Source organism: Coregonus lavaretus, assembly GCF_964263955.1.
Source record: "Coregonus lavaretus genome assembly, chromosome: 17".
NCBI classification, from domain to species: domain Eukaryota; kingdom Metazoa; phylum Chordata; class Actinopteri; order Salmoniformes; family Salmonidae; genus Coregonus; species Coregonus lavaretus.
Genome location: NC_140004.1, coordinates 35880041 through 35904200, shown reverse-complemented (window position 1 = coordinate 35904200; position 24160 = coordinate 35880041). Strand labels below are relative to the sequence as shown.

The window sequence follows — 24160 nt, the reverse complement described above, 5'->3', positions numbered from 1 at the left end:
AATTGAGCCTGTTCTGAGGGCAAAAGAGGGTGGTGAAACTCAATATTAGGAAGGTTTCCTTAATGTTTTGTACACTCAGTGTATAGGTGTATATAATGGTGTGAAATAGACAGTATGGACAGTATATGAATGGAAAAGGTGTGTACAGCATTATTTATATAGGATGCACCTTGACTAGAATAAAGTATATACATATATGAAGTAAAACAGTATGTAAACATTATTAAAGTGACCAGTGTTCAATGACTATGTTGATAGGACAGCAGTCTCTAAGGTGCAAGGTAGAGTACCGGGTGGAAGCCGGCTAGTAACAGTGACTAAGGTTCAGGGCAGGGTACTGGGCGGAGGCCAGCTAGTGGTGACTATTTAACAGTCTGATGGCCTGGATATAGAAGCTGTTTTTCAGTCTCTAAGTCCCAGCTTTGATGCACCTGTACTATCTCCGCCTTCTAGATGGTAGCAGGGTGATCAAGGCTGTGGTTCAGTTGGCTGAGGTTGTTGATGATCTTCTTGGCCTTCCTGTGACACCGGGTGCTGTAGATGTCCTGGAGGGCAGGCAGTGTGCCCCCAGTGATGCATTGGGCTGACCGCATTACCTTCTGGAGAGCCCTGCGGTTGCGGACGGTGCAATTGCCGTACCAGGCGGTGATACAGCCCGACAGGATGCTGTCAGTGGTGCATCTGTAGAAGTTCACGAGGGTCTTAGGGGCCAAGCCACATTTCTTCAGCCTCCTGAGGTTGAAGAGGCACTGTTGCGCCTTCTTCACCACACTGTCTGTGTCAATGGACCATTTCAAGTTGTCAGTGATGTGCACGCCGAGGAACTTGAAGCTTTTCACCCTCTCCACTGCGGCCCCATCGATGTGGATGGGCGCTCTCTGCTGTCTCCTGAAGTCCACGATCATTTCCTTCATTGTGTTGACATTGAGGGAGAGGTTATTTTTCCTGGCACCACTCCTCCAGGTCCCTCACCTCCTCCCTGTAGGCTGTCTCGTCGTTGTTGGTAATCAGGTCTACCACTGTTGTGTCGTCAGCAAACTTAATGATTGAGTTAGAGACGTACGTGGCCACACAGTCATGGGTGAACAGGAAGTACAGGAGGGGGCTGAGCACGCGCCCTTGTGGGTCCTGAGGGCCCTGAGCTTAGTGATGAGCTTGGAGGGCACTATGGTATTGAATGCTGAGCTGTAGTCGATGAACAGCATTCTTACATAGGTATTCCTCTTGTCCATATGGGATAGGGCAGTGTGCAGTGCGAGGGCATTTGCGTGGATCTGGGGCGGTATGCAAATTGTAGTGGGCCTAGGGTGTTGGGTAAGGTTAGAGGTGATATGATCCTTAACTAGCCTCTCAAAGCACTTCATCATGACAGAAGTGAGTGCTACGGGGCGACAGTCATTTAGTTCAGTTACCTTCGCTTTCTTGGGTACAGGAACAATGGTGGACATCTTGAAGCAAGTGGGGACTACAGACTGGGATAGGGAGAGATTGAATATGTCCGTAAACACTCCAGCCAGCTGGTCTGCACATACTCTGAGGACGCGGCTTGGGATGCCGTTTGGGCCGGCAGCCTTGCAAGGGTTAAGACGCTTACACGTCTTACTCACGTTGGCCACAGAGAACAAGAGCTCACGGTCCTTGTGATCAGCGGTGGCCGGTGGCGATGGCTCTGTGTTTTCCTCGAAGCAGGCGAAGAAGGTGTTTGGCTTGTCTGGGAGCGAAGTGTCGGTGTCCGCGACGTGGCTGGCTTTCCCTTTCTAAGCCGTGATTGTCTGGAGTCCCTGCCACATACGTCTCCTGTCTGAGCCGTTGAATTGAGACTCCACTTTGTCCCTATACGGACGTATTGACATTTGTAGGTTTTCGCTCCAACCGTAATCTAGCACACCTGATTCGAATAATTAGCTGGTTGATAAGATGAATCAGGTTAGTTCAAATCAAATCAAATCAAATGTTATTGGTTGCATACACATATTTTGCAGATGTTATCGCATATTGGTGCAGCGAAATGCTTATGTTTCTACCTCCAACAGTGCAGTAATACCTAACAATTCAAAACAATACAACTGAGATTGGAGTGAAAACGTACAGGAGGGTAGCTCTCCAGGAACAGGGTTGGACAGCCCTGCTACTGTTCACATAATACATGGGAAGAGAATAAGAGACATGGCCAAAAACCTATTTCATGATCAAAGGGGGAAGGGAATGTATAACCTAAAAACACAGCCAAGTGATGATAAGTGAAGTAACTAAACACAATAGACAAAAAAACAATCTGACTATCAAATACAACCCTTGACAAAGATGATAACCATGGTTCAATTCCCTCTTCTGAAAATGCCTTCTCTATGTCCTGGACTGTAATGTAGTCCCCATGCCCCAGTCTGTTTCTCTGTGGCCGCCAGGCCGGCTAACCCTGTAATGTAGTCCCCATGCCCCAGTCTGTTTCTCTGTGGCCGCCAGGCCGGCTAACCCTGTAATGTAGTCCCCATGCCCCAGTCTGTTTCTCTGTGGCCGCCAGGCCGGCTAACCCTGTAATGTAGTCCCCATGCCCCAGTCTGTTTCTCTGTGGCCGCCAGGCCGGCTAACCCTGATGCTGGATGGGATGGAGAGCACCGGTCTAACTCCCTACTGTACGTCATTCCAGCCCACCCATGTTCTACCACAATGATGTCAAAGGTTTACATAGCTGGCGTGCCAGGCGGGATCTGGTCAGAGAGATGTTATTTCTCAGAGTACATGTCCACGCTGAGCCCTGTGAGCTGACCACACAGCCAGCGACAGCCAGTCACCAGGAATAGCTGCTTTCCTACCACCGTTTGCCCTTCGCCATTGGATAACTGTAAACACATAGGTGAACTAACTGCATGTAGAGTTTATCGTAAAAGTTTTGGCGAAATGTTGGAATGTATTCAATTTGAGGTATTTCTTCCCCTTAATATTTATTTAAAAGCAGAACAGCATGTGAATGTGCAGAGTTAGTCAACTAATACAATGTGACATGGTCCAAGTGTTGGACAGTTTTGTGATTTCCCCTTAAGGTTATGATTGGGTGGGGTTAACCTGACTCTAGGGGCGTGTTCCTCTGCCTAGGCGTTGCTGACGCCTGCCAGATCTTACAACGTCTGGATAGGTATTTTACGTATCAGCTAACCACATAATTTCTCATAGCAATCTGTCAGTCGATGACGTGGCACGCAACCATTGGTTTATGCATGCAACATCTGAACAGATTGTTATTTTAAAATCAATATTTTTCACTTTGAGTATTATTATGTTGTTGAGTGATTGACTATGGCTTTCCAGATCGCCCAACAGTGCTATTTGTAGGGTTAATTCATGTTAAATGCCAGATGTTTATGGGTTTGAAATTAGTAGAGTACAGTAAGGTCACTTCATTCTGACCTGTAGACCTTCGGTAGGCCTACCATACAGCATCTTGCTATATCACAAAAAGGGCCTCAGTACGCACACACACGCACACAAGAAGCAGGTATGGGTGGCAGGTAGCCTAGCATTAAAGTGTTGGGCCAGTAACTGAAAGGTTGCTAGTTTCAATCCCTGAGCCAACAAGGTGAAAGAAATCTGTTTATGTGTCCTTGAGGAAGGCACTTAACCTTAATTGCTCCAGGGTCGCAGTAGATAATGGCAGACCCTACACTGGCTGTGACCCCCCTCTCTGTGTGTGTCTCCGGGGGAGTTGGGATATGCAAAGATTTCAATTTCACAGGTGTATAATACACACGTGAAACAAGACAAATATAAGCACCCACCAAATTATTATTATTATTATCACACATTATTTCTGGCCACTTTACAGGACAGGTGCATTATGGTTATATAGTTTTTATATTACCATAAATGACTAACTATACCACCGATTTGCATTGTCCAGTACAATCAAGGTCCATTCTGGGAAACGTATCCCTGGGTTAGCTTTAGCCATGACGTAATCGAAAAGGAACCAGCACAGGCAGAGCAGGAAACCACAATTCCCAGAATGCACTTGAAGTTAACTGTGTAAAGGGGGAAGGGAAACTGAGATTGGAAGGAGAGAAACTGAGGTAAAATAAATAGTATTAAACTAATATATAGACAATCGCTGCTGTTATATTAATGTTTAAAAAACTGAGAGAAATCAAAAATATCCGGAAAATGTGTGGTTGGCTTGTGGAAACAGATTGCATGATTGTGGAAAAAGGCTAGCTGGATGACAGTTCTGAGCCACTGATGTTGAGTTAGCTAGTAGTAGCCAGTTGACTGTCTAAGTATAAATGTTATGCAACCAAAAAAAACATGCATTCATGATATATGTAGATAAATAGCAATATTGACCTGACGATAAAATCAATGCTAGCATCTGTTAAAAGTTAATGTACTGTAGACTAACTAGCCGTAGCCTGTCAGCTCTGCTTCAGTGGTCAGCGCACGTAGCTTCCTAGCATACCGGTAGTTAGCTTAGCTATGACAGTTACTGGGAACGTTAACCAAGTTTCAGATTGTACCATGACGTTTTTGCATAAACATATAACGTTAGCTAGCTAGCTAACCACTTTTTTTTGTGTAGGGTGTGAGTTGGTCTTTGGCACTAGCTAACCTAGCTACAGTAGCTCATGTTGGCCATTTGGTAATGTTAGCTAGTTTGACAGCTTGATAACGATTCGATGTAGCTAGCTAATCATTCAATGAGTTTGGTTTGGATAATTTCCCCAAAGAAAATAGACCGTCATTGATCAGTTTGTGTTCATGAACAATTATAATTATGCTTTTGGCATTCTATTTATGAAATAGCGAGCTACCCACCTTATTTTTTCTGCCCCAAATTGCAGATATCCATGACAACCAGTTTGACATACGATGGCATGAGTGCCCCCTATTGGTTGGATCTTGTCAAGGAGAAGCCACACTCCAACTGCAAGACTTCACCAAGACTCACCCCACCTTGGCTTGAGCATTGTTATATTGTGGATGTGAGGTGCCGACGTTGAGTGTCAAAGCAATGAAGCGGCTGGGAAAGAGAGAGGCCACCCCAGATCAGCAGTGTCCATATCCAGCTCTGCAGCCCCTCTAATGGGGCAGGATGCAAAACAAATGTATTCAATGAGATCTACCTGTTGACTACTCTGGACCTAGACAGCGAGAGGAAGGAAGGGGACATTTGACAAGCAGTATTTGTGGAAAGGGACACAACAGACAACATGGGGGTCTTCCCAGTAGCTCTTCTGACCACCTCATTCTGGGAAAAAAGGCTTTAAAGGGTAGAACAGGGATTACACACTCACACACAGACACACACACTCATGCCATGGAAGGGGACAGTGGTGTCACAGCACACACAGAGGTAGGTGTTTTAACCTTGCATAGCCTAACCCTTTAAAGTGTGATTGGCAGTCTCACCAGCTGTATACAATGAAATGGAACAGTATCAGTCAAGTTTCAAATCAACATTTTGACCTTATGGCCTTGGTTGCAGTCTGTTTGATCTGTTCGCATGTTACCTGGATACTGATTGTGTGATACCATCACAAGTGTAGACAATGTGGGTGCGGTGTGGTGCTATTCATTCAGATTGCACATGGAAACTTGCTGCAGTAACAGATCTATCTGCTTCACAGTAAAACCTCCTAGTAGTGTATACACATCCATTTCTCAGCTATTTCTCAGGTGAGCATGGCTGAGTTCACTTTTGGGGGACCTAATTAACTGCAGGTATCTCTGCGTCTGTCTATTGACATGCCCTTAAAATGTGTTATGCTTAGGGGACTTTCCCTCTCTCCCTTCTGTATTTAATCCCCTTTGTTTTAGTGAGTGAAGGAGGAAGTAATGAAGCAGCTTCCCCTCTAGTGTTTACATGGGGAAATAAAAGGTTTCCACTAGCAAGTAGCCTAACAGTTCCCTCTCTGCTTAGCAATAATCTCCCTGCAGTGTCTGCCTGTCTGTCTGCCCTGGCACTGTGCCATCCTGCACAGGTGAGAAGGCTACCGCTAATTCCACAGAGACGTTCCTGCCCTCTTCTCTCCTACTCATTCATGCCACTCTGGTGCTGTGTGTGTGTCTGATGATTCCTCTTGTCTGTGCTGTCCCCTCCCCCTGTCAGGGTCTGAATGGTGTGTTCCATCATGAATGTAAAGAGACAGAGGAGCTAACCAATAGCCACTCCAACCACAAACCCGTGAGTACAACAACCGACCAGAGTTTCCCATTTAGAGATGTGTGTTTTTACATTATTTATTAAGAAGGAATTGTTGTATGTACCTCTTGTGTTGTCAGAGTTATGGACTGGTAGCTTTTTGGTCCTGCTGTTCTATGTTGCATTGTAGGGCTGGGAATTGCCAGGGATCTCACCATACGATATTATCACGATGCTTAGGTGCCGATACGATATGTATTGAGATCCTCACGATTCTTTGTATTCCAAACATATTGCTCACTGTATGGCTGCTGCAGAGAGACGAGAGAGCATTAGAAAACAACTAGTTTTGATCAGACATGTAAATAAAAGTGCCGAAAACGTGTTGGCTCACTATTTAAAAAGAAGATGGAGAATAAGCTATAGGATGACAAATACCGGAGTTTTGGCGCCGGTACAGCTGACTAGCGCTAGCTAACGCTACCTACAGTCTTTACAAATTGATACTTGGAGTCACATATCGATATAATATCGTCCAAGAAGAATATTGCGATATGTAACTATGAATTCCCCCCCCCCCATCACTGTCGCATTGTGTAACCTGTTGTGTTATGTAACCTGTTGTGTTTCTGTATTCCCAGGTGATCAATGGACTGACGCCATGTCATAGTGTCAAAGAGCACGCCAACGGCAGTTCATTGCTCAAAAATCTGCCAGTGAGTTGCTCTATACAGGCCCTCATCATGTCAAAGATGTGACAGAAACCGTCCGTCACATCACCACTGTTGCTGTTCTCTTTCTTTTAGAGTTTCTGTGTTTACATATATTTTATTGTGATTCGTTTAGATTTCAGCTCTGAAGCAGAATGGCCTTCTGCAGTCCCTGGCAGCAGGAGGAGAGCAACCCAAGATAGAAAGTAAGATAGACACACACACACACACCACTCTTCCCAATGGAACAACCATGTATCCTAGCTACCAGACCTCCCTAGCACGTCCCCTCAGGAGTGAGGTTGGAGAGATGAGGGGCAGGATATGATATGGTTATGTCATGGTCTAGAGCAGGGTTTCCCAAGCTCGGTTGGGAACCCCCCCACCCCCCCGTGCACATTTTGGTTTTTGCCTTAGGACTACACAGCTGATTGAAATAACCACCATATCAACATGGCAGAACGATTACTCAGCTGTGTATGTTGTTGCAGGTTAGCTGTATATGTGTGTGTTTCTCCTCACCTGTGTGTATGTGGGTGTTTTCAGGGGAGAGTGCGGATGTGGAGCAGGCTAGAGAGGAGTGGGAGGCTCTAGAGAGTATCCAACCAGGTGAGTTGTTGTTAGGGGCAACATCTCCCTACTCCCTGGCTGCCTGAAAGCTGTGCCTGTATTTCTCCTCCCCTGTCATTTGTGTGTTTTTATTTGTATTTTATTTTATTTGTATACATACTGTACGTCTTTAATGTCTTTGTTAATGTTTTAAATGTATGTAAATTGTAAAGTGTTTTTGTCTATAATGGGTTGGAACCTAAATTATTTTCTAATCGTTTCGTTCCACAATTTTCTTCGTTCCGTTCCACTATTCTGACCAGCGAAATAATGTTCTGAACCGGTTCGTACCCCCAAAAAGTATATGGCAGCGGTTTATGGTACTGTGTCGCAGCCGGCCGCGACAGGGAGACCCATGAGGCGGCGCAAAATTGGCCCAGCGTCGTCCGGGTTAGGGGAGGGTTTGGCCGGCCGGGATGTCCTTGTCCATCGCGCTCTAGCGACTCCTGTGGCGGGCAGGGCGCATGCACGCTGACACGGCGGCAGTTGTATGGTGTTTCCTCCGAAACATTGGTGCGGCTGGCTTCCGGGTGTCAAGAAACAGTGCGGCTTGCAGGGTCGTGTTTCGGGGGACGCATGGCTCTCGACCTTCGCTTCTCCCAAGTCCGTACAGGAGTTGCAGCGATGGGACAAGACTGTAACTACCAATTGGATATCACAAAATTGGGGGTAAAAAAAAAAAAAAAGGACCCGAAATAAATGATATAAACCATTACTTGTTTTTGGTTAGAACTGGTTCAGAACATTATTTTACTGGTCAGAACAGTGGAACAGAACCCCCCCAAAAAAGGTTATGTTCATAACGAAACAATTGGAAAATAATCTTGGTTCCAACCCATGATCATAAATCCTCCATTCTAGGTTGAATCTGAGTCTGTTGATGTCTGTTATTGACCTGTGTGTCTCCAGTGGTCAGTGAGGAGTCCAGTCCCACCCCTATCATCTCCTTTAACGAGGCGCTGCAGCACTTCCAGACCACAGACCTTGGAGAGCTGCTGGTAAGGTCCGTCTGTCTGTCTGTGTATGGGGGTTTGATGACTGCATTGTAGATTCTCACTCTCACCATCAATTGAGAACATTTTTCAGTTTGCGTTTTGTCCCCTATCTCTCTCCGTAGAAGAAGATCCAGCCCACCATCCGCAGGACGGGTCTGGCCACTCTCACACACTTCCTGTTCGGCCCGCCGCGACTTCACCGAGAACTACTGGAGGAGAGGGACCTGGTCTTTGCCATCGCACAGTGTAAGATAGAGTGTGTATGTGCGCGCGCGTGTGTGTTTGAGAGAGGGCGAGAGATTCGTTTTGCAGACTATAAGAGATCGATTGTGTGCGTGTTCCTCTCTGTAGGTTCTCTGGATAACAGTCAGGCTGTACACCTGCGTGTTCTACAGACCATCTATAAGAGGCTGACAGGCAGCAAGCTGGACTGTCCTCGATTCGGCACCCACTGGGAGAACTTGGGCTTTCAGGGTGAGAGACATCTTCTGCATCATGCTTTATTTCAGAGGTCACCAACCTTTTCTGAGTCAAGATCACTTTCTGAGTCAAAATGCAAGCCGAGATCTACCGCTCAGATTTTTTTTAAACATGACTTAAAAAACGTAAGCCGATGCAACATTTAACCAATTAAAAACCGTTCTATAGCAATGAGGTTTGTGCAGGCAATTGGCCCAATACCTTATCACTGCATATTGGCTTTGCTTAAATTTCCCTGCCAATGTTGTACTTCTCAGACCATTTTGAAATACTATTTCAACATTTTTGGTATATGATCACACTGGTAATAGATCATTTGTTGTATTACTTGTGAGGCACGGCTGAGTGAGCATAATATACAGTGGCTTGCGAAAGTATTCACCCCCTTAGCATTTTTACTATTTTGTTGCCTTACAACCTGGAATTAAAATGGGGTTTGTATCATTTGATTTACACAACATGCCTACCACTTTGAAGATGCAAAATATGTTTTATTGTGAAACAAACAAGAAATAAGACAAAAAAACAGTTATTGAGCGTGCATAACTATTCACCCCCCCAAAGTCAATACTTTGTAGAGCCACCTTTTGCAGCAATTACAGCTGCAAGTCTCTTGGGGTATGTCTCTATAAGCTTGGCACATCTAGCCACTGGGATTTTTGCCCATTCTTCAAGGCAAAACTGCTCCAGCTCCTTCAAGTTGGATGGGTTCCGCTGGTGTACAGCAATCTTTAAGTCATACCACACATTCTCAATTGGATTGAGGTCGGCTGGGCTTTGACTAGACATTTACATTACATTTTTTTGTCATTTAGCAGACGCTCTTATCCAGAGCGACTTACAGTTAGTGAGTGCATACATTATATATTTTTATTTTTTTCATACTGGCCCCCCCCCCGTGGGAATCGAACCCACAACCCTGGCGTTGCAAACGCCATGCTCTACCAACATCCCCTGCCGGCCATTCCCTCCCCTACCCTGGACCAATTGTGCGCCGCCCCATGGGTCTCCCGGTCGCGGCCGGCTACGACAGAGCCTGGATTCGAACCAGGATCTCTAGTGGCACAGCTAGCACTGCGATGCAGTGCCTTAGACCACTGCGCCACTCGGGCGACTAGGCCATTCCAAGACATTTAAATGTTTCCCCTTAAACCACTTGAGTGTTGCTTTAGCAGTATGCTTAGGGTCATTGTTCTGCTGGAAGATTAACCTCCGTCCCAGTCTCAAATCTCTGGAAGACTGAAACAGGTTTCCCTCAAGAATTTCCCTGTATTTAGCACCATCCATCATTCCTTCAATTCTGACCAGTTTCCCAGTCCCAGCCGATGAAAAACATCCCCACAGTATGATGCTGCCACCACCATGCTTCACTGTGGGGATGGTGTTCTCGGGGTGATGAGAGGTGTTGGATTTGCGCCAGACATAGCGTTTTCCCTGATGGCCAAAAAGCTCAATTTTTGTCTCATCTGACCAGAGTACCTTCTTCCATATGTTTGGGGAGTCTCCCACATGCCTTTTGGTGAACACCAAACGTGTTTGCTTATTTTTTTCTTTAAGCAATGGCTTTTTTCAGGCCACTCTTCCATAAAGCCCAGTGGAGTGTATGGCTTAAAGTGGTCCTATGGACAGATACTCCAATCTCCGCTGTGGAGCTTTGCAGCTCCTTCAGGGTTATCTTTAGTCTCTTTGTTGCCTCTCTGATTAAAGCCCTCCTTGCCTGGTCTGTGAGTTTTGGTGGGCGGCCCTTTCTTGGCAGGTTTGTTGTGGTGCCATATTCTTTCAATTTTTTAATAATGGATTTAATGGTGCTCCGTGGGATGTTCAAAGTTTCTGATATTTTTTTATAACCCAACTCTGATCTGTACTTCTCCACAACTTTGTCCCTGACCTATTTGGAGAGCTCCTTGGTCTTCATGGTGCTGCTTGCTTGGTGGTGCCCCTTGCTTAGTGGTGTTGCAGACTCTGGGGCCTTTCAGAACAGATTGCACACAGGTGGACTTTATTTAACTAATTATGTGACTTCTGAAGGTAATTGGTTGCACCAGATCTTATTTAGGGGCTTCATAGCAAAGGGGGTGAATACATATGCACGCACCACTTTTCCGTTATTTAATCTTTAAAAATTTTTGAAATAAGTTATTTATTTAATTTCACCAATTTGGACTATTTTGTGTATGTCCATTACATGAAATCCAAATAAAAATCATTTTAAATTACAGGTTGTAATGCAACAAAATAGGAAAACGCCAAGGGGGATGAATACTTTTGCAAGGCACTGTATATATATGTATGTTTTTTTTTTACTGGACTGATGGCCTGCATCTGATGATCAGTCTGAGGGGAGGGAGCAGCGGTGAGGCTGCCTCACCCGACTCACCATCGCTCCTCTCTCCCTCCCTCCGATGAGAAAAGGGGACACAGTCTTCCAGCTGATGGCGAAACTCAAGTCACACTGCATTATTTCTGCCTCATGCACCAATTAATGTTGTTACTCCTATGACCAGAGAAAGTGAAATATTCCTTGATATTAAAAAAGACACAAGCCGCTAATAATAATAACGCAAGCTTATCGGAACACTTTGCTATACTTATTCATTGCAGCTGCAGTGCAGGTTGTAGTGTGAGTGGAAGTAGGGAGAACATACATTTTATGGCTTATAAAAGTGTTGAACAAAGTGTTAACAGTGCTGAATAATAACAACTTAAACATGAACTTACTCATAAAAACAGCAGCTCTTTGCTGTATTCGTTGAGTCTGTCTCTAGTCATGGTTTTGAAATCTCATAGTATCAACTTTGCTGTGCGCTCGAGGCTTCTTTTTACAGTCTATGGCGTGAGGAAACTGTGCAGACATGGTGATTTGAGCTATCTGATTGGCGAGTGGTAGGGCTATAAGTGCACTTGATTTGCTCTCTGGGCCTGACGGAAAGGCAGAGTTCTAACTTCAGACACATTAAATGGTTCAAAATGGGAACACTTTGCCTTCCCGGCGCTAGGGGTGCTGAATCGAGTGCACCTAATGCCAACAGCACGAAGCTAATAAAAAAAAATAGCAACGTAAGGCTTTATCGTTAGGTTTTTGACAGAAATGTTTGGTAATCGACTAGGAATGCCTTGTCAATCGACTGGTAGGTGACCACTGCTTTATTAGATGCCACTCTCACACAGAGATTAAAACCCCCTAGAGTCGATTGACGCACCGGTGCGTCAATTTAATTTACATTTTTAAAAAATCCCCATCAAAATCTGTCAGTTTAAGAGATATCTGTTATTTTGCATTGGATGCGTCTCAATCCACCACATCCGCCAGTGTCGCACTTCTGCATCTGCGGTGAAAGGTGGCATAGCTAGAGCGGTGTTTGTCAGACCATTTGACATCCCGAGAATCGGTCTTCTCACGGAAACGTCTGTAGCGTCTGAACTGTTTGACCTACAAAACTATTATGACCACCCAATGGAAAGATGAGACTTTCACGAACACGATGGTGTTCTCCGTTTTGCTCTACGACCCCCACAAGTGTCACGGGGGTCTTGTCTGAAGGTAACCGGTAGCGGTTTAAAGAAACAAATGGAAGTATGAAGGGAGTTTTGTGCCTTCAGGCAAGTCCCCCAGGAAGGGGTTAAATATAGTTTTTATACTTTATGATTCAATTTATTTATGTGTTATTCAATGTGTTTCTATGGGCTTCAACAGTAAAGGCCAAAATCAATATTTTATAAAATCATTTTTTTATACTTTTTATTTTATACCTAAAGGGGTCCTAAAATTCAAAATCAAATAGCTAAATGATCTATAGTATGACCATCTAAAATAATTCCATATGTCAGCTTAGCACCACCCCTACCCCAACGTCTTAGACTAAATAATTAATGATTACTGTAAAAAGTTGATAAGATTAGATTTATACTTTTTATAAAGAAATGAACAAAACACTGAAATGATAACGTGTGTGTCTGTGTATTTGTGTGTGTGCGTGCTTGTCTGTATGTGTGTGTGTTTTCGGTGCGTTTTTGTGTGTGTGTGTGTGTGTGTGTGTGTGTGTGTGTGTGTAGGTACAGACCCAGCCACAGACCTGCGTGGTACAGGTTTTCTGGGGCTGATGCATACCTTGTACCTGGTAATGGACCCTGAGACACTCCCTCTAGCCAGAGACATCTACAAGCTGTCCCAGCACCCCACACAGGTACACACACACAAACATACACACACTGGCCACAAACTGTTCAGGTGAGGGCAGTTTCAAAGAAGTGGGGACATCTATTAAATGTGTGCTTGCCTACTTGAATAGTCTATTTACAAACCTATACTCTTTCTGCCCAATCTTTCTCTAGAACTTTCCATTCTGTGTGATGTCCCTCAATATGACCTGTATCGCCCTGCATGCACTCAGAGAAGAGGCCCTGTCCAAGTAAGTGTCCTGCCCTACTCCTCTACGACAGACAGACAGACACATTGGCTTGACAGTCACTCACAAGTGCTTAGTCACTTAGTTAAAGGAAATTCACACATTTGTGTGTTTGTGGTTCTTTGTGTGGTTGTGTGTGTGTGCGGTGCTCCAGGGAGTGTAACCGTCGTCAGCAGGTGGTGGGGGTGTTGAATGAGTTCTACGTTGCCACGTTCCTGCACCTCTACCAGCTGTGGAAGAGCCAGCAGAAGACTATCTCTGACTCTGGCTTCGTCCTGAAAGGTAACTCACTGGGTTTGTACTCCAGGCTTAACCAAGCCCAGTTCTTTTAGCAGAGTGTCATGTCATTATTAATAACATCCCTTTGCAACACAATCACATCCCCACTGTGTCTCTGCTCCCTTCCAGAAGTGGAGCTGTTTGCCAAAAAGAACCCCAAGCAGATGCTGCGTCGACTGGATGTCTTCTTGAGGGAGAGGAGGTCCCCGGACCCCACGGCCCAGCAACCCTCACCCTGCCTGGGGGGGAGAGGGGACAGGTCTGAGGGAACCAGGGGCAAGGAGATGCACTTTACTGGAGTGTGTGAGCTACCACTAAACATGGAGGGAGAGGCCAGGCTCATCTGAGAGGGAGAGAGCGAGAGAGAGTCTGTCTGTCTGTGAGTACGGCTAGACTAGTCTGAGCTAGAAAGAGAGAGAGAGTGTTTGTGTCAGTTGTGTGTTTGGGGACCCGACCAAGCCTTGACCCACTCCCTGCGGTCCTTTCCCATTGATGCTGTAAAACTGCTGTCAGATCAGTTTGTATGGAGTCACTCACTCCTCTCCCAACAGAAGTGCTTGACGGTGTGGCGGACATTCATAACAATAAATCACAGACATGGGACTGATGAATAGAAGATGTTATTAAATAGAGAGAGTGAATGAAAGGTTAGCTTTTCAAGGACTGGTGTGGGTGCAGAGAGTGGGTGTGGGTGCAGGCTTTGTTCCAGCCAAGCAGTAGCGCACCTGATTCTACTAATCATCCAATCATAGTTGGTTTATTGAGGCCAAATCAGAAGCTGCCAAACCCCAGGGCTTCTATCTGTCTACAGCACTAGTAGAGTTCTGGAAGGCTGTAGTGTCTATTACTGTCTTCTACTGTCAGCAGAACTCTGTGTGTGTGTGTGTGTGCGCGCGCGCGCGCTCTAGGTATGGAGATTAAGGTGTGTGTTGGCTATAGGGAGTTGGAACAGTGAGCCCTGTGTCTGTGTATGAAGTCAGGCCGATGTGTGTGTGTCTGGGCTCGGATGGTTCTTGTCTCAGTCCCAGTGCAGGTTAAATAGGCCCAGAGCCCCTGGTTGTTTGGGGGATATATTTTTGAATAATTGAATAACTATGTTAGTCCTTTCCTAAGGGATAGATGCCATAACAATACATGAAATTATACTGTATATGAAAATGATATTATATTATGGATATAGCACTTGATGATAGTTGCAGAATGAGAGGGACTTCTTCTGCTAGGAAACTCAGGAAGACGGTTCAAATGATACCCTGGTCCCTATATAGTGCTCTACTATTGATCATCTTCCCTGTGTTGCTTTGGTCAAAAGTAGTGAACTACATAATGAATAGGGTTTCATTTGAGATGAATGGTCAGTCAAGGCAACAGCTGACTAGCTATTGGGTGGCAGAGTGTGTCAGTGAGCTGGTTTAGTCTGACTAGTGATAAAAGTCTGCTGGGAGCGTTCTACATACATTCCGTTACAGAGCATCCAACTGGAGTTGTTTGACAAGTGCAAGATAAAAGTCAATTGTGTGTGTGTCTTCTGACTAAATGCATAGTGCACACAAATTACACATGTGCCTCATCTCATGGATACCTAGAATGAGCTAAAGGTTAGTGTCCAGAGATAACTTAGTATTGTTATGATGAGGTATATTTGTGAATTGTCTCTTTTTCTAAATGATAAGTTGATAGTGGTGATAACGGTGAAGGGTGTATCTCTATGAAGGTGTACAGTAAGCAATCCCAACTCTGTCATAGATCATAATAATAATAACAGTGTTGTATGATGAGGGAAATCCTTCCTTATTCCAGGGTGTGTGATGATACAGTATTACAGGGGAGCGTAGCTCTGCAGTCACAATCAGTAGCATGTTCAGGTAGCACCGGTACTGTAACCTCATTGTTGTTTTACCTTCCTTGTAAAGCTTGTTGCTCTTGGTCATGTGGTCTGATTTACAATCTTTAGTGTCGGTGCTGTTACTACAGTACATTCACAACATCCCCTCTACAACAGTCATCTAGTTAGTAGAGCTACTCAGTGGATTCATGTTTTGTGAGGTACTTGTAGATCTTCGGTAGCCGGTTCTTAAATGTGATCTTTGTCTTCTGGGATGAAAGTAGAACAAGCAGGAGGGTCCTGTCTCTAAGGGCAGATCATCAGGTTGGATGTATCACTGGATCAGGGGTTAAAGTATGCACATCTAGAAACATGATAAGCGTGGACATTATCAGCTACTAAATGTAGCCTATCTTGTTTTATTGGGTTATTTACAAGCACATCACTATCCAGTACCTTCGGAAAGTATTCAGACCCCTTGACTTTTTCCACATTTTGTTACGTTACAGCCTTACTCTAAAATTGATTGAATAGTTTTTCCCCCCCCTCATCAATCTACACACAATACCCCATAATGACAAAGCAAAAACAGGTTTGTATATTTTTTTACTCAGTATTTGGTTGAAGCACCTTTGGCAGCGATTACAGCCTTGAGTCTTCTTGGGTATGATGCTACAAGCTTGGCACACCTGTATTTGGGGAGTTTCTGCCATTCATCTCTGCAGATCCTCTCAAGCTCTGTCAGGTTGGATGGGGAGCGTCGCTGCACAGCTATTTTCAGGTCTCTCCAGAGATGTTCGGTCGGGTTCAAGTCCGGGCTCTGGCTGGGCCACTCAAGGACATTCAGAGACTTGTCCCGAAGCCACTCCTGCGTTGTCTTGGCTGTCTGCTTAGGGTTGTTGTCCTGTTGGAAGGTGAACCTTGGCCCCAGTCTGAGGTTCTGAGTGCTCTGGAGCAGGTTTTCATCAAGAATCTCTCTACTTTGTTCCATTATTATTTTCCTCGATCCTGACTAGTCTCCCAGTCCCTGCTGCTGAAAACATCCCCACAGCATGATGCTACCACCATGCTTCATGGTAGGGATGGTGCCAGGTTTCTTCCAGACGTGACGCTTGGCATTCAGGCGAAAGAGTTCAATCTTAGTTTCATCAGACCAGAGAATCTTGTTTCTCATGGTCTGAGAGTCTTTAGGTGCATTTTGGCAAACTCCAAGTGTACTGTGATGGTCTTTTTAATGAGGAGTGGCTTCCGTCTGGCCACTCTACCATAAAGGCCTGATTGGTGGAGTGCTGCAGAGATGGTTGTCCTTCTGGAAGTTTCTCCCATCTCCACAGAGGAGCTCTGTCAGAGTGCCAATCCGGTTCTTGGTCACCCTCTGACCAAGGCCTTTCTCCCCCGATTGCTCAGTTTGGCCGGGCGGCCAGGTCGAGGAAGAGTTTTGGTGGTTCCAAACATCTTCCATTTAAGAATAATGGAGGCCACTGTGTTCTTGGGGACCTTCAATGCTGCAGAAATATTTTGGTACCCTTCCCCAGATCTGTGCCTATACACAATCCTGGCTCTACGGACAATTCATTTGACCTCATGGCTTGGTTTTTGCTCTGACATGCACTGTTAACTGTGGGACCTTATATAGACAGGTGTGTGTCTTTCCAAATCATGTCCTATCAATTGAATTTACCACAGGTGGACTCCAATCAAGTTGTAGAAACATCTCAAGGATGATCAATGGAAACAGGATGCACCTGAGCTCAATTGTGAGTCTCATAGCAAAAGGTCTGAATACTTATGTAAATAAGGTATTTCAGTTTTTTATTTGTAATACATTTGCAAACATTTCTAAAAACCTGTTTTCACTTTGTCATTATCGGGTATTGTGTATAGATTGATGAGGGAAAAAATTATTTAATCAATTTTAGTATAAGGCTGTAACGTAACAAAATGTGGGAAAAGTCAAGGGGTCTGAATACGTTCCGAAGGCACTGTATACCCCCTATTTTCAAAAAAGGAATACGTGCTCGTTATTTTGCCAAGCATAAGTGTTTTTGTTGATCAGCAAAATGTGCACTCTTATAGAATGTTGGATGTGTGTACAGTGTGAGTGTTGCTAGGTGACTATTGGGCTTTGTCTGTGTTGTATTTTTAACCCACCTCGAAAGAACCGGGCTCTCCTCAATATCTCTGGAGCTATAATCTCATCATAGTCCTCTTGAATCTGAAAAATGGACTCAAGTAAATCATCCTCACCCCCATTTTAATGTCATTTAACTGAACCTGCATTTCAGATTGTGAAGATACACAAAGTTGTTTTGTTTCATTCTATTTTAGCGGAGGTGCTTGTTCCAGTTCAGTGTTTGAATCAGGAAGTAAAAAAGGTGATTTGTTACTGTATGATTGTCAGTAGGGTATTCTATTGAAATCAATCAATCAATCAAATGTATTTATAAAGGCCATTTTACATCAGCAGATGTCACAAAGTGCTATACAGAAACCCAGCCTAAAACCCCAAACAGCAAGCAATGCAGATGTAGAAGCACAGTGGCTAGGAAAAACTCCCCTAGAAAGGCAGGAACCTAGGAAGAAACCTAGAGAAGAACCAGGCTCTGAGGGGCTGTGCCGGGTGGAGATGATAAGAACCACATTGCTTACCTCAAGACTTTCTCTTCTTTGGATGTCTGTTGACAAGGACAATGGCTTGTCACTTCATATAACTGCAGGCTTTATCTTTTCTCTTTCCTTAGACACATACTCCCTCAACAAATGTCATGTGTATTCCACCGCTGAAACACTAGTGAACTAATGCTGAAGCTGGTTGGCATATGTATTATATTTCAAATGACACACGCTTGATCCACATAGTTTATAATCAGCTTGACTGCAGATCCACTCGATGTTGACTATGTTGATGATAAGCAAATGTTCTTGTGGCTTCGACGTTATCCACTTTCGCTGTGTATTGGTGATTGTTCCCACCTTTGACCATGTCAGGAAAAAACAAAAAATAACACACACATTGTTTGATGATTTTTGTTTCTGGTCGTACAGGAAAATTGTGCTGCTACTCCAAATTTGATTTGCATTCCCAAATCAAGGGTTGGGCTTGAATTCCTTGCATATGTTTGCACCAGTTAGGTCATATATTTTATTTTCACCTGTTAGATCTCCTCAGTTCAGAACCAATAGAAAACGGGTCTACAGGCAGCATGCAAGGTACTGAATCTGCTTTGTCGACAAGAAATCACTTCCTTAATCTCTTGCGCTTTATATGAAGGTGTTCTACTGTTGCTGTTGTTGTCTTTTGTCCCTGAAAGCATTATATGGCTGTACCTTGATTGTAGAAGCCCTATTTTATAATGAGAGTTATTCAGAAAAATGTGCTGTTGTACAGTAGTGTATTGTATGGAGAAACCAAAATAAATGCCATTTAAAACATAGCTATTTGCTTGTTATTTTTCTCTGTGCTGTGATTATTATTCTTGGTTTGCCTTTTTCAGTGATATTTTTAGGAACACTTAAGTGCACTGTCTAGATGACGGGTTCTTAAACTATGGTTTGGGACCCAAAGTGGGCCCTGCGCATGTGATAGGTGGGTCGCGAGTCATGAGTAAACATTCATAATCACACACTATTTCTTCTTAATTTGGGTCATTCCAGGACTACATTTCTCATGTGGGTCTCGAGCTGAAAAGGTTTAAGAACCTCTGGTCTAGACTGTTCCCCAGTTTTGTCGAGATTCTGATTCTAGGTCTATTTACGCTTCAACCAAAAAGGGATTGTTAAGGCGTCCACATACATGGGTTGGGTTTGCTCCTAGCAGAACTCGGCTAGGTGAAGCGAACGTCTGTGCTCGCATAGACGCATACTCCCGAAAGCAGGGATCATCAACTAGATTCAGCCTCAGGCTGATTTTTTTTCTTGAGCTTATGGTCGGGGGGCCCGGAACATAATTACAAATAATTTGTAGACTGCAAATTGACCGCAAGAAGCCCAAACCGATAGAATGTTTGACTAAAACATAATAATTTCTAACTTTGCTTACATTTGTATATGATCACGTGTCTCTCTATTATGTGTGGGAATACTTGGGAACAGATTTCTTAAATGAAAATCACTTCCTGGTGTTTTTACAGTCTTATGTCCAACAATGAAAAAAAAAAAAGATTGTTCTTTTAGTATTTATTTTTGCTCAGAAAACTTTGGGGGCCAAATAAAACCACCCGCGGCCACCAGTTGGGGAACCCTAAAGCATTAGCGGTGATGGGGTTTCTCTCGTAGTTTTATAGCTTCAGCACTTGAGGGCATCCTTTTGACAGTGAAATTAATGCTTGTACCAGGGTTCAGGGTACCAGGCTCAATTCCAGTCTGTTAAATTGGAATTTCTTCTTCACACTAGAACAGTGTAGTTCCTAAATTAACCCCAACCCTGCACATTTTGGACAGTGGAAAGATGAGACATTTAGCCATCGCGTGTGTATTTCAACCCCACTTCAGTGAATCACGCATAGTTGTCCTGTCTCTTTGGCCTTCACACTTACTATAGAGGCTCAATTTATCTCCTGAACTGACTGAGGTGAAATGGATTTGAACCCAACCCCGATTACTATACATAGCATTGTTATCATACTACTTTACTCTCCCCATTGTCCCTTCATGTGATGGCTTCCATGTGATGGCTCTCTGGGTTATAAAAAGTGTGATGAAATAGGTAGATATCTCCTCCAGTTCTGCATGTTTGAGCCAGATCAACAAAAGTGTCTTTGGAGCGTTTGTGTTTCACGCTCTGGCCCTGAACGGAGGCCAGGTTCTCTGGTTCACTTCAGATTCACAACTCCAAAGCAGCTTCTGCGTGGCTATATATGGACACAGGGTATGAAGACCTGAGGGTTGCCAGTTCTCCACTATTACATCCCTAAGTAAAACTCCAGCGTATTGGCTTGTTTGCCAGATATACCACTGCCGCTCTAGTTTATTGGCCTGTTGGGAGGGTGTCTTTCCTTCTGTCCAGGAATATGTGAATCAGTCATGCACACGGGTAGACCAGTCAGACACGGGAAACTGTAACATGTGGCTCAAACCTCTCCTCTGCCAGAGAAAGAGAACGAGAATAAGTAATAGAGAGGAAAGAAGCCAATCAGGTTAGAGACGGTGTCTGCTATGGAGCACCTTAACAACTATGATATCAGACCCGTTCACATCCGTTAGGCTGAACATGATCTGTGCCACTGGTAATGCATCAAATGTGGCTCAGTTGGTAGAGCATGGCGCTTGCAACGCCAGGATTGTGGGTTCAAAAAAAGTATGAAAATGTATACATTCACTACTGTAAGTCGCTCTGGATAAGAGTGTCTGCTAAATTACGTAAGTGTACATAGACTGCTGTTTTCGTCATTATTTTTCAGGTGTACCATGTCTCGCTCTCTCGGTACAAACAGATCTGTCTGGTTGTGTTTTCAAAGAAAGTAAAGATGGATGCAGAGAGAGCCAACCCATTCGTCACGCTCACTTGTGTTTTTTCTATTAAAGAGGCTTTGGCTCCTCTAGCCAGGCCAGAGTGGAAGACAAGAGAGGAAAGACTGATACAGTAGAGCCATACAAAATGGTTTCTCATCAATCTTTTTTATAGTGTTGTCTGCATATTCAAGCAATGAAACTTTTTTTTACTGTATTTGGCTTGATATGCATTCCACAGGTACTGTAACAAATGTCAATTCATTTCTGGGGAAAGAATTGGGCTTCCACCAGTTCTGTCTGTCTGTAGTCCTGAAATGAGACCTTTCCTCATGCAGTGGGCTATTAGGGTGGAGTAGACAGAGACAGACACACAGGCACTATTAAAACCCTGAGGCCTCGGAACACATTACAGTTTACATTTCAAAGGGGAAGACAAATTACACTTAACAAGCAATTGGAGGTGCTTTTGCACAGAAATAATGTTTTAAACTTCTCCCACACTCCTTGTAAACTGTGCATACTGCGTAGCATACACCCTAACACTGCAGTTTTTAAGATCGGGTCAGAGGGTTGTTCCAGCAGTCATTGGCCAACCAAAGCCAGATGGGTAACTCCATAGTTGCCAAATTCTATAATAGTATTTCTTCTACATTTCAGAGGTTTGCTACCTTTAGACCGAACAGGCGAACACTATTTATTTAAAGCCTGAAGTCTATCTCAGCCTATTGGCAGCTGGTGATAGTGATATGATTCTCCAACCACGCGACACAGAGAGGCCAACCTGCCCTGACAGAGTGAAGGTAGGAACCTGCAAAATGAGCTTTAGCTCTGTTCAGCTCTACATCTCTGCGTGATCAGGCTGGGAGTCGTGGCTTGGGTCTGCCAGCAGCAGATGACTGGGCTTTGGAGCCGCTGCATCAAGGCATGATGTGGTATGAAGCGCTGCTATATTCTCATTGGATCATAAGACATGAACACTACAGGTAACTTCTCACAGGTAAACATCATAGAAGGATCCCTGTTAGATCAGCCAACAGGAAGATCTCCGTGACAGTCCTGTCATAAGAGCCACATAGAGTAGAGCTGTTGAAAGTATAGACATGAACAGTGCCATTGTGGCTTCCCTCCTGTCTGCAGTACCACAGCCTCTGCTATGAGGTCTGCTGGACTTTTATGGCACAGGCATTTGCACTTGCTATAACCACAGGGTCACTGGTTTATAATATATAATATAATATGCCATTTAGCAAACGCTTTTATCCAAAGCGACTTACAGTCATGCGTGCATACATTGTTACGTATGGGTGGTCCCGGGGATCGAACCCACTACCTTGGCGTTACAAGCACCATGCTCTACCAATTGAGCTACAGAGTTTAAGTCCCACTTCAATGGGACATGTTCCCCCTAAAACTCTACACTATACACAGTCATCATTGTGCTTATGGGAAATCACTTTACACAGGTGACATCCACTGTTATTATAATAGGACACTTGGCCAACAACAACATGCTTAGACTAGAGGAAATTCATCTTATAAAAACATACTGTGATAGCTGGTTTGGAATGCATTACACTTCAGAGGTCCTGGGGAAATAAAGGCTTACTGTAGGCTACGCTCACTGTCTTTAAGTGTCTCTCCACCCCCCCCCCCCCCCCCCCCTTTCGCCTACCCATACCCATTTCTTTTAAATAAATGGCAACGCAGTTTACACCTACTGTAAACTTGACATGATACAATTATTTTAAAGCATGCAAAAGTGTTTTATTTTCTAGCTGCCAGACTGTAGCTGTGTATGTTAGACGTCTAAGAAGGTTTAGAAGGGATTCAGTATGTTACAAGTCTAAAGGATGAGCGGGAGAATGACGCCATGAGGCTGGGTGTAGTTTAAATAAAGAATGAAGGCATGAGGCTGGTTGTAGTTTAAATAAAGAATGAAGGCATGAGGCTGGGTGTAGTTTAAATAAAGAATGAAGGCATGAGGCTGGGTGTAGTTTAAATAAAGAATGAAGGCATGAGGCTGGGTGTAGTTTAAATAAAGAATGAAACCATGAGGCTGGGTGTAGTTTAAATAAAGAATGAAACCATGAGGCTGGGTGTAGTTTAAATAAAGAATGAAACCATGAGGCTGGGTGTAGTTTAAATAAAGATCTGTTTCCATGTGTACCTAGAGAGCCTTCTGGAATACAGCCTCTCTCGCTCTCTCTCTCTCTCTCTCTCTCTCTCTCTCTCTCTCTCTCTCTCTCTCTTACACACACTGACACATTCTCTCTCTTACTCACCCCTTTTTCCTTCTCTCTCTACCTCCTTCTCTCCTCTCTCACGCTCACTCCCTCTCCCTCTGATGTCATTGTTTCCTGCCCCTGTAGACGCTGAGCTCAGGCTGTTTGCTGAGGTACTGTGGCAGTCAAAGGTATGACATAGAAATTGACGTCATAGAATAGACATCAACAGAACCACAGATATACATACTTTAGAATTAGAAGTGTTACATACAGTTGAAGTCGGAAGTTTACATACACTTAGGTTGCAGTCATTAAAACTCGTTTTTCAACCACTCCACACATTTCTTGTTAACAAACTATAGTTTTGGCAAGTCTGTTAGGACCTCTACTTTGTGCATGACACAAGTAATTTTTCCAAAAATTGTTTACAGACAGATTATTTCACTTATAATTCACTGTATCACAATTCCAGTGGGTCAGAAGTTTACATACACTAAATTGACTGTGCCTTTAAACAACTTGGAAAATTCCAGAAAATGATGTCATGGCTTTAGAAGCTTCTGATAGGTTAATTGACAGAATTTGAGTCAACTGGAGGTGCACCTGTGGATGTATTTCAAGGCCTACCTTCACACTCAGTGCCTCTTTGCTTGACATCATTGGAAAATCAAAAGAAATCAGCCAAGGCCTCAGAAAAAAAATGTGTGGACCTATACAAGTCTGGTTCATCATTGGGAGCAATTTCCAAATGCCTGAAGGTACCACGTTCATCTGTACAAACAATAGTACGCAAGTATAAACACCATGGGACCACGCAGCCGTCATACCGCTCAGGAAGGAGACACGTTCTGTCTCCTAGAGATGAACGTACTTCGGTGCGAAAAGTGCAAATCAATCCCAGAACAACAGCAAAGGACCTTGTGAAGATGCTGGAGGAAACAGGTACAAAAGTATCTATATCCACAGTAAAACGAGTCCTATATCGACATAACCTGAAAGGCCGCTCAGCAAGGAAGAAGCCACTGCTCCAAAACCACCATAAAAAAGACA

The 24160-nt window shown here is 44.1% G+C and overlaps 1 protein-coding gene across 1 annotated transcript; it reads left to right on the top strand.

Moving 5' to 3' along the window:
• Positions 1–4002: 4002 nt before the first annotated feature.
• LOC311144788 (ELMO domain-containing protein 3-like) lies at positions 4003–18860 on the top strand. Its single transcript, XM_084180916.1, has 14 exons — positions 4003–4064; positions 4830–5341; positions 6098–6172; positions 6772–6846; positions 6977–7046; positions 7387–7449; positions 8359–8447; positions 8567–8690; positions 8796–8918; positions 12978–13108; positions 13257–13333; positions 13485–13612; positions 13739–13988; positions 17763–18860. The coding sequence occupies exons 2-13, from the start codon at positions 5306–5308 to the stop codon at positions 13954–13956; spliced, it is 1209 nt and encodes a 402-aa protein (XP_084037042.1). The 5' UTR covers positions 4003–4064; positions 4830–5305; the 3' UTR covers positions 13957–13988; positions 17763–18860.
• The last annotated feature ends 5300 nt before the right edge of the window (positions 18861–24160 follow it).